We start from the raw sequence: 13,458 nt of genomic DNA, 5'->3' as shown, positions 1-13,458 counted from the left end.
TTCCCTGTCAGGGGAGATGATCCACACTCGATTTTTATATTGCTTATTCACGTGATGTGAGAAAACAGAAAAAAATTATAAAGCATACTCTACATGAGTCTGGAAATTTCAAATATCTAGAGATTTCAAATCTATGGAGTCATAATTTATAAAATTAACTGTTTGGTTAATTTGAATCCATGCAATGAAATATGTGGATTCATCTATGATTTTTGTGAATGCACAAATGCTTAGCGCTTTTATAGTAGGGGTTCACCTCATTTTCATATATCTATAAATTTACGTTTTTAGTGTCAAAAGATGAATCTCTAGATTTCATGAATATAGGGATTTTCACAATCAAACGGATATAAATCTCGTATTCATGAATCCAGATATTTCAAATCTCTAGATTCATGTAACCAAGAGGCCTTAAACGAATCAAATTCGGCTCAAATATTGATCCAAATCCTATAAGCAAAACCATTATCCGAATTTGATCGGATATTTAGTAAAAGTTTATAGAAGGTGTTGCGGAGGATGTGTAACCCGAGAGGCCCCTCGGGAGGTAACACACACCCACTCGGGTAAGTGTGTATCACCTCCTCGGGAGGACTCGAAGAATCCCCTTGGGAGGAAACACACACCCACTCGGGTAGTGGATATCACCCCCTTGGGGAATCCTTGAAGAACCCCCCTCAGGAGGAAACACACACACACACACGCTCAAGTAGTGGATATCACCCCCTTGGGGAATCCTTGAAGAACCCCCTAGGGAGGAAACACACACGCCCACTCAGATAGTTGGATAACACTTTCTTAAGGAATATATTCATATTTGAAATAGGTTTGTAAAGAGAGAGAATGTTCAATGCTAAGTCCAAGAGTAACGTTGAAGACGACCAAGTCAAAATGGTCAGTTAGAGATAACTACCCATCATATCCACTCCAAGACTTGGGATGGTGGATAAGGGAATAACAGCTCTATTAGGCCCGCCAATGAAGAGAATGTGCTTCCTAAAGCCACTCGCCCACTCTTTAACTAAATTGGCGAAATTAACGGAGACGCCGCCTCCAGGTAACCTCTATATATTTCAATCCTCTCAAGGCCTTCTATTGTTGCCTAGACTAACTTGGGCGTCGGAGGCAGTTCCCCGACCAACACCAAGTCGGCCCTCTCTTATTTCCTTTGTGAATGCAGGCCTCTCAACTATTTGTTTTCGACCGGAGAAGTCTTCAAGAGTTCATCCAACTATCCGGCTCTCAAAGAAGGTCTAGATGCAATAGAAGGCATCTAAAACTGTCGGATATCTGATAATAATCCAACCCGATATACTTTATGATTACTCATTGCATCTTTTTTATTTCTGATTTTCAAGTTTTGAATCTAATTATTAGCCACTTTTAGAGAGAAAAAATGTTTAATACCTTAGCCTAACGAAAATTTTTTTATCCAGATATTATCCGAATCCGAATTCGGTTGCTTACCGATGAATACAGATATTTTCCAATAAGATTATTCCAGATTCAAACACCCTTACACTAGTAAGGATGCAAATTCAAAGGCAAATTTCAAAAACTCTACAAAACTAATTATTTTTATCACACAAAACTAATAAATTTCGAAAAAGAGTTTTCAAACTTCCGATTTTTTTTCACAACCAACTATTAGCAAATTGACTGACTAAGATATCATTTACCTACTTCAACCATTTTTAAAATAACAATCTGCCACAAAGTTGGTCAACTGCTAACCTTTAATAAGAAGATTATTATAGAAACCTCGTGGATCGAAATATATCAGTTATAAATATAACAACCTTGACCAACAGGAGTTAGTCCAAGTGGTAATCAGCCTTGGAAACAGGGGTTGACTAACCAAAATATATATATATATAACAACCTTGCATGGTTGATTGAGGATCTAAAGATTTAGAATCTCCTAATTATCCTCGATGGCATTTGAAGTCTTGGAGAGAATTCTCTTCAATTGATTGAGGAAGTAGAATCTCCTAATTATCAAAGTGATTTTTTTTTCTCAAAGTCGGTTGGGGCCAGACCATGTCTCGATTACCTTTTTTTGGGGCAAGAACATTTTCGATTTTCCCTTTTTAATAAAAAGTGAATTCATTGGATAAGAGAGTCGAAACATAAATCAATATCTACCTTACAGAACAACAAAACCCAACAATCTGAAACTTAACTTATTTACCCAGGAGACGTGCTATCCCCTGAAGAACCCAAGTACAGCCATTTATTGTTTTAAGTCCTTGCAAATAAACTGAGGAAAACTACCAAATTTAATCCCATACATATTCCTAGCAATAAACAGCAAACTTGGGACAAGCTCGATAGGCCAAACTTGTCCCCTAGGCCTAGGAATAAGATCAAGAAGTTACAAACAATTTGTCCAAATTGCACAAATCATAACACCCTGACTAATGCTAAACTTCCAGCTACCAATGAGTCCATCCAAAGCCGCTTCAATTTTAGAATCAAAGCTTCTATTTCTTTCCTTTGCTAGCAAGGGCACTATTCCACTGCCATCCTCTTTCCTTCCCGTCTCTATTCCCTGCAATAATCAAAGTAGAATTTTGAATTAATTTCCAATTGAGTTGATGAAGAAAATCAGCATAAGATTGTTCTGTATTATCATTAGTTTCAACATGATCCTCTATTTATGGGGGAGAAACGTTTAGTTCTTTAATCCAGAATAGAATGGCTTTCAGTGTTGTACCTGGATTCACCTTCTTCCCTTCGAAAACTACCTCATTTCTAGCTTTCCAAATGTAATAAAATGAGATTGATAACACCGATAGAATCCAAAAGATACTAGGCTTATCCTAATTGGATTGGACACAGAGGTAAACCATTAATTCAAGAAAAGAATCAGCTCTAAGAAATTCAGTTCTGAACCCTAAAGGAGCTGCAGCTAATTTAGCACCCCAACATGAAAGCAACGCATGCCATTATGTTTCATATGAAAAACCACAAAAACCACATTCTCAACAGATTTGTATCATTTTGAGACACTATTGACCGCCTGACCATCGTGAATAATCCTCCATAAGAATATCTTATATCTAGGGTGAAGTTTGAAGTTTTGAACAGTTTCCAAAATCTAGTCCTATTAGGATCCAAGGTTGAGCAGTCTCCTACTAAGTAGGAAGCAGGGAGCCTAGTGGAAAACTTTCCATTTTTAACAAAGAGGGAAGTCGAAGAGTCATTCTCTCCATTCAGTTCAAAATTTATTATTTCAGAAATGAAATGAGGAAGGAAGATCTGAAGACGTGAAATATCCCACATACCCTGACTATTCAAATCAGGGAACCAGAGATTCCTCTCATAATGAAACAAGGAGGGTGGAATGGCAGGGGAGGGAATCGAAGGGATCCAAGTATCATGCCAAAAGAAGAATGAATCCCCTCTTCCCACCATCCTAAAAACAGTCTTTAAGGAGAGGAAACACTTTGGTCAAACCATCCCAGATTCTGGAACCTGTTCTTTTCCAAATAATGGGATCAAACAGGGATAACAAGGGGAAGTATTTGCTTTTCAAAGTTTGAACTCGACAAAAAGCATCATTAATTAAATCTCCAAGCTAGTTTAAGGAGAAGAGCAGGGTTATGAATACAGGTTTATCTTAGTCCAGCCCCCAACCTAGTAGGCTGAAACAGAATCTCTCTCTTGATGAGAGAAGGTTTATGAGAATCCCCAGAACTACAATTCCAGTATTTTAATGCCACAGAGTCAACCTTAGAGCAAATTTCAGAAGGGAGTTCAAAGCACCCCATATGAAAGGAGGGAATAGAAGATAGGATGGATTTGATCAGAACAAGTCTGCCTGCATAGGTGAGACTGTTAGCTTTCCAAGAAGCCAGTCTAGAGGAAACTTTATTGACAGGGAAATGAAAATCTCTAAGTTCTTGACCTTGAGTGAAACAAATAGGTTCCTAAGTACTTAGTTGAAATTTTCATCTCAGGGATCCAAAAGTCTTCTTAAGATGAGACTTCAACTTGGCATTGACAGTCGAACTGAAGAACATACCACTCGTCCCAAGGTCAATACATTGACCACACAAATCAGAGAACAAGTCAAGAGCAGCTTTGATGGTAGAAATATCATTTTCAGATGCTCGACAGAAAATGAAGGTGTTATCTGCAAAGAATAAGTGGGTAACTTCACAAGCCCTACGAGTAATTTTATTCTTTTAAAACTACCTAGATCTTTATAGGCTCCTAGACTTCTGGACAGAACCTCCATAATACAAAGGAACAAGTAAGGACTCAAGGGGCAACCTTGTCTTAAGCCCCTGGAACGAGAGAAGAAATCAAAAGGGGTACCACTCAGTTTTATGGAAAAAGCCATAGAAGAAATAAGAGATGAGAAGTTTCACAAAGTACCGACCAGTTTTGGTTGGGTTATTTGAGCAGTTTTATGCATTGGTATTCTTTGAGATTGACTTAAGGTCAGGCTATCACCAATTGAGAGTAAAGGAAGAAGATGTGCCAAAGACTACTTTTCGGACTAGAAACGGACATTATGAGTTTCTTGTTATGCCGTTTGGGTTGACTAATGTACCAGTAGCCTTTATCGATTTAGTGAATACAGTATTCCATAATGTTCTGGATCAGTATGTTATTGTCTTTATTGGTGATATATTGATATATTCAAAGAGTAAAGAAGAACATGAGGAGCATTTGAGAGCAGTTCTACAAATTCTAAGAAACGAGAAGCTTTATGCTAAGTCTAAAAAAGTGCAAATTTTGGCTTGACAAGGTTGTGTTCTTGGGACATGTGATTTTTGCTGAAGGTATTATGGTGGATCCCAGTAAAGTCCAAGCTGTGATGGATTGGGCCATACCTACAAACTTCTAAGAAAATAGAGGTAATACAAAAGAGGATGAAGGCTACTCAAAGTAGACAGAAAAGTTATGCAGATGTTAAAGGAAGCCTAGAATTTGAGGTGGGCGACAAAGTTTTCCTAAAGATAGCACCAATGAAAGGTGTGGTGAGATTTGGCAAAAAAAAGGAAAGCTAAGTTCAAGATATGTAGGACCATTTGAGATTCTGGAAATAATTGGAGCACTAGCATATAGACTTGCCCTACCTCCAGATTTGTCCAGTATATACGATGTGTTACATATATCTATACTGAAGAATTATGTAGCAGACCTTGCTCATGTGCTACGATATGAACCGTTGGAATTGAAAGAAGATCTTTCCTATGAGGAGAAGCTGATCGAGATACTACAACGAAGAGAGAAGAAACTGAGAAACATGGCTAACCACTAGTGAAAATGTTGTGGAATAATCACTCGAATCAAGAAGCCTTGTGGGAGCTTGAATACAATATAAAGACTCGTTATCCCCAACTTTTCAATTGATCAGGTACGCAAATTTCGAGGACAAACTTTATTTTAAGGAGGGGAGTATGTGATGTCCCACTTCTTTTTGTATTATTACTCTATCATTGTGTTGGAATGTTTTAATCTTTAAGATTATTAAAAGGGTGGTTGGATCATATGTCAAGATGGTTTGTTTGATAGTTTTAACCAAATGGTTCAAGTGTAATAAAATGATGGCTTAAATGGATTTGGATCTCAACTAGTATTTTGGTCGAGATCCGACATCGCTTGAGGGTCCCACAACGATGGAATTAGACTGAACTAAAAATAAGGAAATGATCAGCATAATTTTCTGAACTCGAAGGTAATGAAATTTGCATCCTTATGTGGGCCCAGAAGCCCTTAAAAGAACTCACTAATTATTTAGTTAAATATGTATACGTATATGTTATGTTATATTATATTATATTATATTATATTTATTGTATAAAATATGAAAAGTTAAGGAGAGATGAGGAGGAGGTGACACCTCCCTCTCCCTCTCACCTAATGTGTTGAATTTTCAAAATGGTGGCATGAGGTGTTATAATTATATATATAATATGTTATGTATTAAGATAAGAGGGAGCTGAAAAGGGAGGATTTTGTGTGTAAATGGAAGGGCGGTTTCTACGTGTAAATAATAAATAGAAGAGAAGAAGTTAAGAGGAGAGAGTGTGAAATGGGTTTTGCATGTAAAGAAAAGAGAAAAACAAAAGAGAGGTGAGAGGAAGAGAAGAAAAAGACAAAGAATAGAGAGAGTACAGAAAGAGAGAAGAGCAATTAGGAGTGGAAATAAAGAGTTGAAAGAGACAGGAAGAGAGAGAACGGAGAGAGGAGAAGAAATAAGAGAAGAAAGAAAAGAGGAGAGATAATGCTAAAAGAGACAAGGAGTGCTAATTGGTTCTCTCCACTTCTCCTCTCTCTTCTCTCTTTCTCTCTTCTCTTCTCTCTCCTCTCAACTTCTCCTCTCTACGTTCTTTCTCTTCTCTCTCCTCTCCACATTTTCTTTCTTCTCTTGTGTCTTTCAATTCTCTCTCCCCTCTTTAATTCTTTTCTCTTCTCTCTCTATCTCTTTCAACACTCTCTCCTCTTTTCTTTCTTCTCCTCTCTTCCTATCTCTTTAACTCTCTTTCCACTCTTAATTCCTCTTCTCTCTTTCTGTACTCTCTATTCTTTCTCTTTTTCTTCTCTTTCTCTCACCTCTCTTCTATTTTCTCTTTTATTTACACGCAAGACTCATTCTACTCTCTCTCTCTCTCTCCCCTCTTAACTTCTTCTCTTTTGTCTACTATTTACATGCGGAAACCGCCCTTCTATTTAAGTGTAGAAACCGCCCTTATCAGCTTAATTCTCTCTCTCCCTCTTATCTTAATACATAAATATTATATATATAATTATAACGCCTCACGCAGTCATGCAACCATTTGAAAATTCACCACGTTAGGTGAGAGGGAGAGGGAGGTGTTATCTCCTCCTCCTCTCTCCTTAACTTTTTATATTTTATATAATATAATATAACATAACATATACGTATATATGTTTAACTAAATAATTAGCGAGCTTCTTTATGAGCTTGTGGGCCCACTTGATTTCATTCTCTAGAGCCCATATAGGGATGCAAATATTGTTAACTTCGAGTTTAGAAAATTTGCTGATCATTTCCTTATTTTCAGTTCAGTCTAATTCCATCGTTGTAGGACCTACAAGCGATGTCGGATCTCGACCAAAATACTAGTTGAGATCCAGTTCCATTTAAGCCATCATTTTATAACACTCAAACCATTTGGTTAAAACTATCAAACAAACCATCTTGACATATAATCCAACCACCATGATCCTTTAATCATCTTAAAGATTAAAACATTCCAACATAATGACAAAATAATAATATAAAAAGAAGCAGGGCATCACATCTTGTCCAAAATTACAAAAGGGTAAATTCAATGAAACAGCAAAGGCACTCATAAGGTAAAAAAGATTCATCACTTGCACTTGGGACAGCTGAAGCAGAGTATACATAGCCAATAGATGCCAGGTACGGCTCTCCTGTTTCATAAAGCGAACAATCTCAAAAAGAACGGAATATTAGAGAGATTGGATTGTCCTCTTCAATATTTCACACGCTAAAATGTGCATCTAGGAAACCAGGAATCAAGTTGCAAGATGTTCTCATCATATGCAATATTGTTTTACAGAGAACCACAGCATTATTTTATTTTATTTTTTTCTTCCTTTGTTGGTATTTGTATACCAAAAACCTTACCTGTTTTGGAAGTAAAAAGGCCAAGAGGGTCGAGGAAAGCAGGGGGGAAAAGGACCAATCCCATAAAAAGTGCGGACAGCGATTTTTCCAATCCTTGGGTCCTCACAACTAGGATCAAGGATAATCTCAAAGCATAAAGAAGCTACAATTGTAAAAAAGAATTTGTTCCAGTTGATAAACTGATCAATGAACAACAGTCTGGACTTTAGAAAAACAAATACCAACTCTAGAAAATAGCATACGTCATCATCTTTTGCCAACAATGTGTCCCTCACAATTAAGATCAACATCAAGCTTATAGCATGAAAAAAAGAGAGGCTAATAGAACGAATCTATGATCCAACAGAGAATCTGCTCAATCTTATAGTATAAAAAAGCTATTAAAATTATCTAGTAAATAATTTGCTTAACGAATAGTAATTTTAAACTATACCTTCTAGATGGCAAATATCTATGACTTGACTTGTTTTTTTGTCATTGTCCAAAATGCAGCATGGTATCGGTTCTGCAATTTTGAAAAGATCAAGAAGAATATGTGCACGGTCAAAAATTAGGAAAAAGCCAACAAAGAGCCTGTCTTTGGTAGAGAAAGACAGTTACTACAGATACATCGAAAATATAGGGAAATGAAAAATTAAAATGACGAGAGATAACCTATGGATGGGGAAGCAATATTTATAAATGGGCATCTTTGCAGCAACAATCACAAAACTGTAACCGGATTTCAAGACCCCAAATGTAAAACCTAGGCTTTGGGATTTTTAGAAACCTTATTATAGCCTCCTTTAAACATAAGGGAACAAAGCATACTGCAGAAAGGTAGCTTTAACTTTGGAATCTTGGTTAATAATAAACATTGTATGGTACTATATACTATTCTAGGGTCCAAATGACACTGAAACGTCATATACAATTTTGGCCACTGGAGTGCAGAGAGGTTCTTCATGTGGACCTTGGTTCTGCTTTGGATCAGGTTAGATGGAGCTCTAATTTAGTGGACAGATGGATGATCCAGTTGCAGTCTGAGGTCAAGGCATCGAAGCAGCCTCTTCGCAAAGATTGTTGGTGTAAGTAATTGGGTCCAAGGCCCCCCAGCTCACATGCCAACTTTTAGCTCAACCAGAGGTGGCCAAGGGGCAAAACACATTGAAAAAAAATCAACATTACAAGAAGATCAACACAAAAATATAAACATCTAACAGAAAAAGCGATATATTGAAATGCATTTGAGGGTATTAGACTTAAGTTGGTTCTGAAATTGACGTGTCCAGTCTAGACCGTTCCTAAATATTCCTTGTAAGACTTGGCCCCATCTTGTTACTGAAACACAGGGGGGTGGGAGCGGGGGAACTTGCCACATCTTGTCATCAAAAAGGAGAAAACAGAGGGGGGGGGGGAAGTCATATTGACCCCCATTTTGGCAGATAAACTCCAAAAATAGGCCAGTTCAGACAAACTTCAGTCTATAGATTATGAGAGAACTTACTTGCATCATAGATCGAAGATTTGCAGTATAATTTGTTTCAATAGTCTCCTCTTTCTGCCACAGAAAATTGTAAATTCTTGATCATAAGGTCATAAAAATTGTCAGTGATGCTGTATGAATAAATGATGCTAAAATGAAATCTGCAAGACAAACCTCTAGCTGAAATCCATAATGGTGGGCAACCTTCTTTACATCTTCCAAACTCAGTTCTATGGACATATCCTGCGACTCCTGAGAATAAAGGGAGAGAAGTGAGACATTATAATCTGTGAGCAAGAGAGAAAGAGAGAGAGAGAGATTTACATCCTGTGGCCCATACATATCCGCAAAGTGATAAAGCAGGGGGCCCAAGTTTATCCACACCTACCAACCAGGCAAATAAGAAGTACAGAAAGGAGAGAACCAATCAGAAAGAGTTACAACATGCTACATTTTCACCAAAGCAAGCACTCACTGTCTTCACAGAGGGGTGACACAAAGAACATGCCATCCACCCCTTTCCCCCTAAAAGATTTATGAGAACTTACTCCTCCTTCTTTGAGTATCTTTGATATTATCTCAATGTATTCCACAATATTGTGTGCCGTATCAATGAAGAAACAAGTCACGACTGCATCCCAAGCTCCTGCAGGAATACCACAATGAATCCCCTAAAATGTTGAGTCTTGAATTAAATTAATAAGTAATTGAAGATCAAATGAATGACAAAACAATCATATACAAACCAGGTGGAAGGTGACCTTGATTACTGAAACTGTTGGAAAAGAGAATATGCCAGACAGGAATAAATGAAAGTCCACAGTCCGCACCACCCCTCCCCCCAACTACTCAAACACCCTCCCCAACCCAACCCCCCTCCAAAAAAGGATAAAGTTCTTGTAAGCACTTCTAGAAATGTATATTTTCCCACTTGAAGAAAGAACAAGAAACTAATGGGATGAGCTCATGGGAAAACTACTACTTAGGAAAGCCTAACTTTATTTTCATTTGCATCCATTTGAACTATCCATACAAGGAGCGGGCCTTGGGTGCAATGGTCAGTGGACCCCGGTTAGCATCAAAGGTAAGGCTGCATAAGCTCTACTTGTGCAGAAGCCTTTGGCAGCAGGTTCCCACACACAAAATGGGCCACCAGAGTGAAACCAAAATAATACACACAAAGGCTCAAGGAGATTAGCCAAGTTGAATTGTTGATAACTCTAAATAAGTAATGACTACATGAAGTCTAGGACTCTAGGGTATGCTTTTGTTTGAAATTTCAATCAAAACGGTTGAATTTTGCGAGTTTGTTTCACAAGATCTTCAAACAAAAAAAAATCATACTTGAAATATAAGAAGTATAATTTTGTTTAAGCATAAAGCATGAAAAACAGAATTATCAAAAAATAAAAAATCTTTACACATGGGTTGAAAGTTCAAGAAAGAGAAAAGTCCTTACAAGTTACAATTCACCTATTGTTTCACTTTATTTTACCACATTTGAGCAATGCTAAATGACTAATTAGTGTCATACTAAAATTAGAGCTTCACTAAATCGAAGCATCTATGCTTAACCGGTAACCCCTCCACCACCACCCCCCCCCCCCCCCCCAAAAAAAAAAAAAACCCATCATCCTTAAAGATTTAAATTAAATTGGGTTTGTTAGACCCATATACTAAGTTAACCTCGTATTGGCCTATAACCTATTTGCTCTTGTAAATGCATTCACACATTAGTATAAAACACTTACTTAAAGTCAATGTGCATAATAACTTATATAGGTTAAAGGACCCAATACCAACTCTATACAACAGCAAAATGGAGTGAAATCAATCTACCATTTCACATTGTTAGGAAGGGTAATTTGGGAAAGGAAAGTTCCATCGCTTAGTGACTTGCGCTAACTCTCAATAGGAGAATGAGGCGGTAATTAGGTATTCTAGTCTAGTCAAACTTGGAAGATCCTCTCCTATTTTGGTTCTACTTTGTTTCCTACATAGATTCAACTTCTAAAACAGCCTATATATAGTGAAGGAGTGCTCAAGTGTTCTATCTGAGCCTCCACAGCAAAACCACAAGTTCATCTTCTTCTCTCCTTCATTCTTCACCTTATTCTTTCTGAAAATTTCATGGTATTAGAGCTGTAGGTCTTCTGATCCCTTTTGTAAATTTATGGCTTCTATTGGAATTCTTCACCAATCCTCCTATGTTGATACTCTTCAACAAAATCAGGTTGTAGAAAGAAAAAACAGACACTTATTGAAGGTCACCCATTCTCTCTTATTTGAGATGAAGGTTCCTAAAACCTTTTGGGCTGATGTAGTTTCAACTGCCTGTTATCTTATTAACAGGATGCCTTCATCTGTATTAGAATGTGGCATTCCTCATTCTTCGTTATTTCCTTCATCTCCGTTATTTGCTTTGCCCCACTCCCCCCCCCCTATTACAAACTAATCATTCTACTCCCCTAGTTCGAGCCATACTTAGTTGAGTCAAGTCCAGCTAATATTTTAAAGTCCAAGTTAGAGGTTGTTGGATCCCTATTAGGTAGGGAATCCAAAGTTGAGTCAAAGTGTCTTGTATTTGGCTACAAATAACCTCTTTAATTCTGAATAAAGCAGACTGGATATTTTGAGTTAAACTGGCTGGAGAGTAATTCTCAAACTTCAGAAATTCCAGCAAACAACTTCATCTTCTTTAAGTAATCAAGCATCTAGTCACAGCATTCAAGTTCAGCAGTCTTCAAGCATTCAATCTGCAGCCTTCAACTCTTCCCAGCAGTCCCAAGTAGGTACAGACCTTCCTCCACCCCTTCCCTCTCCTGCACAAACTCTTCCCAGCCCCTATCCCTGCTGCCACATCAAACCAGCAGCTCCCCAAACCCCCCCCCCCAAGCCCTACCAACCCCTTCCCTTTGCTGTTTCAGACCCTTAGACACCCTCCCCACCTTCCTACAACCCTACTACTCCCTTTCCCCACCCTGTCAAGTCCTTGTGAATCCCCCTAAAAACCCCTCTCTCCATTTGATTCCTTGTTATGGGGCAGAATTTTGAGAAACAGAGAATTCCCGAATTTCTGCAGATTTACACCTGTGAAGCCTGAAAGCTAATTCAGACCTTTCCCACACTCCTGAATACTGAGAATAAGAATAGGCAGCAAGCTTAGCCCCTGTTTTACCCCAGCCGAAACACCCAGAAACCCTAGTTTTGTGCTGGTTCCTATCAAAGAAGATCCTGGAGCTCTAACCCACACCCTAGGTTACATTACAACTCCTTTCCACCATCTGCACTCGTAGAAGAAGTGTGCAAATGTTCTTGCCACCCTCTATTGCCATCGATTTCTTCGATATTCTACCCATTAATTTTCTCGCCTCTGAATCCACCTCCCAAGATTCTACAGTCCCTTTCCATTCCACCCCCAAAGACTTCATTACCATAATTTTTATCACCAGCGTCTGAAGTATTTTTATCAACTTTCTTCTTGAGTTTGTACTCTTCTCCTTCTTCCCCAAATGCTGTGTGAAAATCCCATGCCATCTATTTGTCACGTCCGGCAACCACTACAGGTTCTTTCTGTTGATTTCACAACAAGATATACTATTTCAGGAGCACTAATACTGCCTTCTGTATCAACAGGCCTTGTTTCCAAGCCCACACTCTCCAAAGTCATCTTCCTATCACCAAAATCGTGTTGTAGGGCCTCCTTGAAGCTTGCCCAATCAAACTTCAGCCATTTTCTTACGGAAACCCACTCCAAGGCCCAATCAACTAGTAGCCAGACCTTCCAGGACCCACTCAGAACCAATATTCAAATTTGAAAAATAGGGTTAGGGTTTACCAAAATTCAAAATTCAGAATTCTACAGTTTCCACTGGTCAGATTGCATCAAAATTCGAATGGTTTTGTCAAAAGGGTATGAGGATCATATGGTCCGAAAGGGATAAAGATCTGATGGTTGGATTGGGCTGGGCAAAATCTATGAGGAACACCTTCTGTATGTTAATGTATAAGATGTTGCAGGTTTCCAAAACGGTAGCTTCTTTAAATAGGAAAATTAGGGTCTATGATGCTTACATGGGGCAGCAAGTTGGATCAAATGTAGCGAAAGTTGTATGAAGACTGAAGAAAATTTTGAGTTAATGGTGAAATAGCCTTTAAGGGTGGATCCCTGCAAAGGAGGATAAACACCCCCCCCCCCCACCCCAAAAAAAAAAAAAACAAAGAAAGAAGAAAAATAAGAAAAAGAGAGAGGGGAAGACGAGGAGATGGCACAGATCAGATCCCCTTTGTACAAGCTTCCCAAGCTCTACTTGTATGGAGACCCTTGTAAAAGACTGACTCCACAGTCAAAGAAAGAACT

At 38.2% G+C, this 13,458-nt stretch overlaps 1 protein-coding gene across 2 annotated transcripts in view; it reads right to left on the bottom strand.

The window, feature by feature from the left end:
• Nucleotides 1-2,011: 2,011 nt before the first annotated feature.
• Nucleotides 2,012-13,458, bottom strand: part of LOC149005752 (uncharacterized) — a 29,819-nt gene continuing 18,372 nt past the window's right edge. For both annotated transcript variants that reach the window (XM_089167648.1, XM_089167647.1), the window contains 6 exons: nt 9,647-9,744; nt 9,423-9,482; nt 9,273-9,350; nt 9,120-9,173; nt 8,067-8,138; nt 2,012-2,551 (listed from right to left, as the gene is read on the bottom strand). In XM_089167648.1, the coding sequence (XP_089023774.1) occupies nt 8,085-8,138; nt 9,120-9,173; nt 9,273-9,350; nt 9,423-9,482; nt 9,647-9,744 (344 nt within the window). In that variant the 3' untranslated portion in view covers nt 2,012-2,551; nt 8,067-8,084. The remainder of the gene's footprint in view (nt 2,552-8,066; nt 8,139-9,119; nt 9,174-9,272; nt 9,351-9,422; nt 9,483-9,646; nt 9,745-13,458) is intronic.

This window comes from Hakea prostrata, chromosome 9 (assembly GCF_041222555.1).
Source record: "Hakea prostrata isolate BN-2017 chromosome 9, UWA_Hpros_2, whole genome shotgun sequence".
NCBI lineage: Eukaryota > Viridiplantae > Streptophyta > Magnoliopsida > Proteales > Proteaceae > Hakea > Hakea prostrata.
Note: the sequence above shows the minus strand (reverse complement) of the source record. Positions and strands in the feature narration are given on the sequence as shown.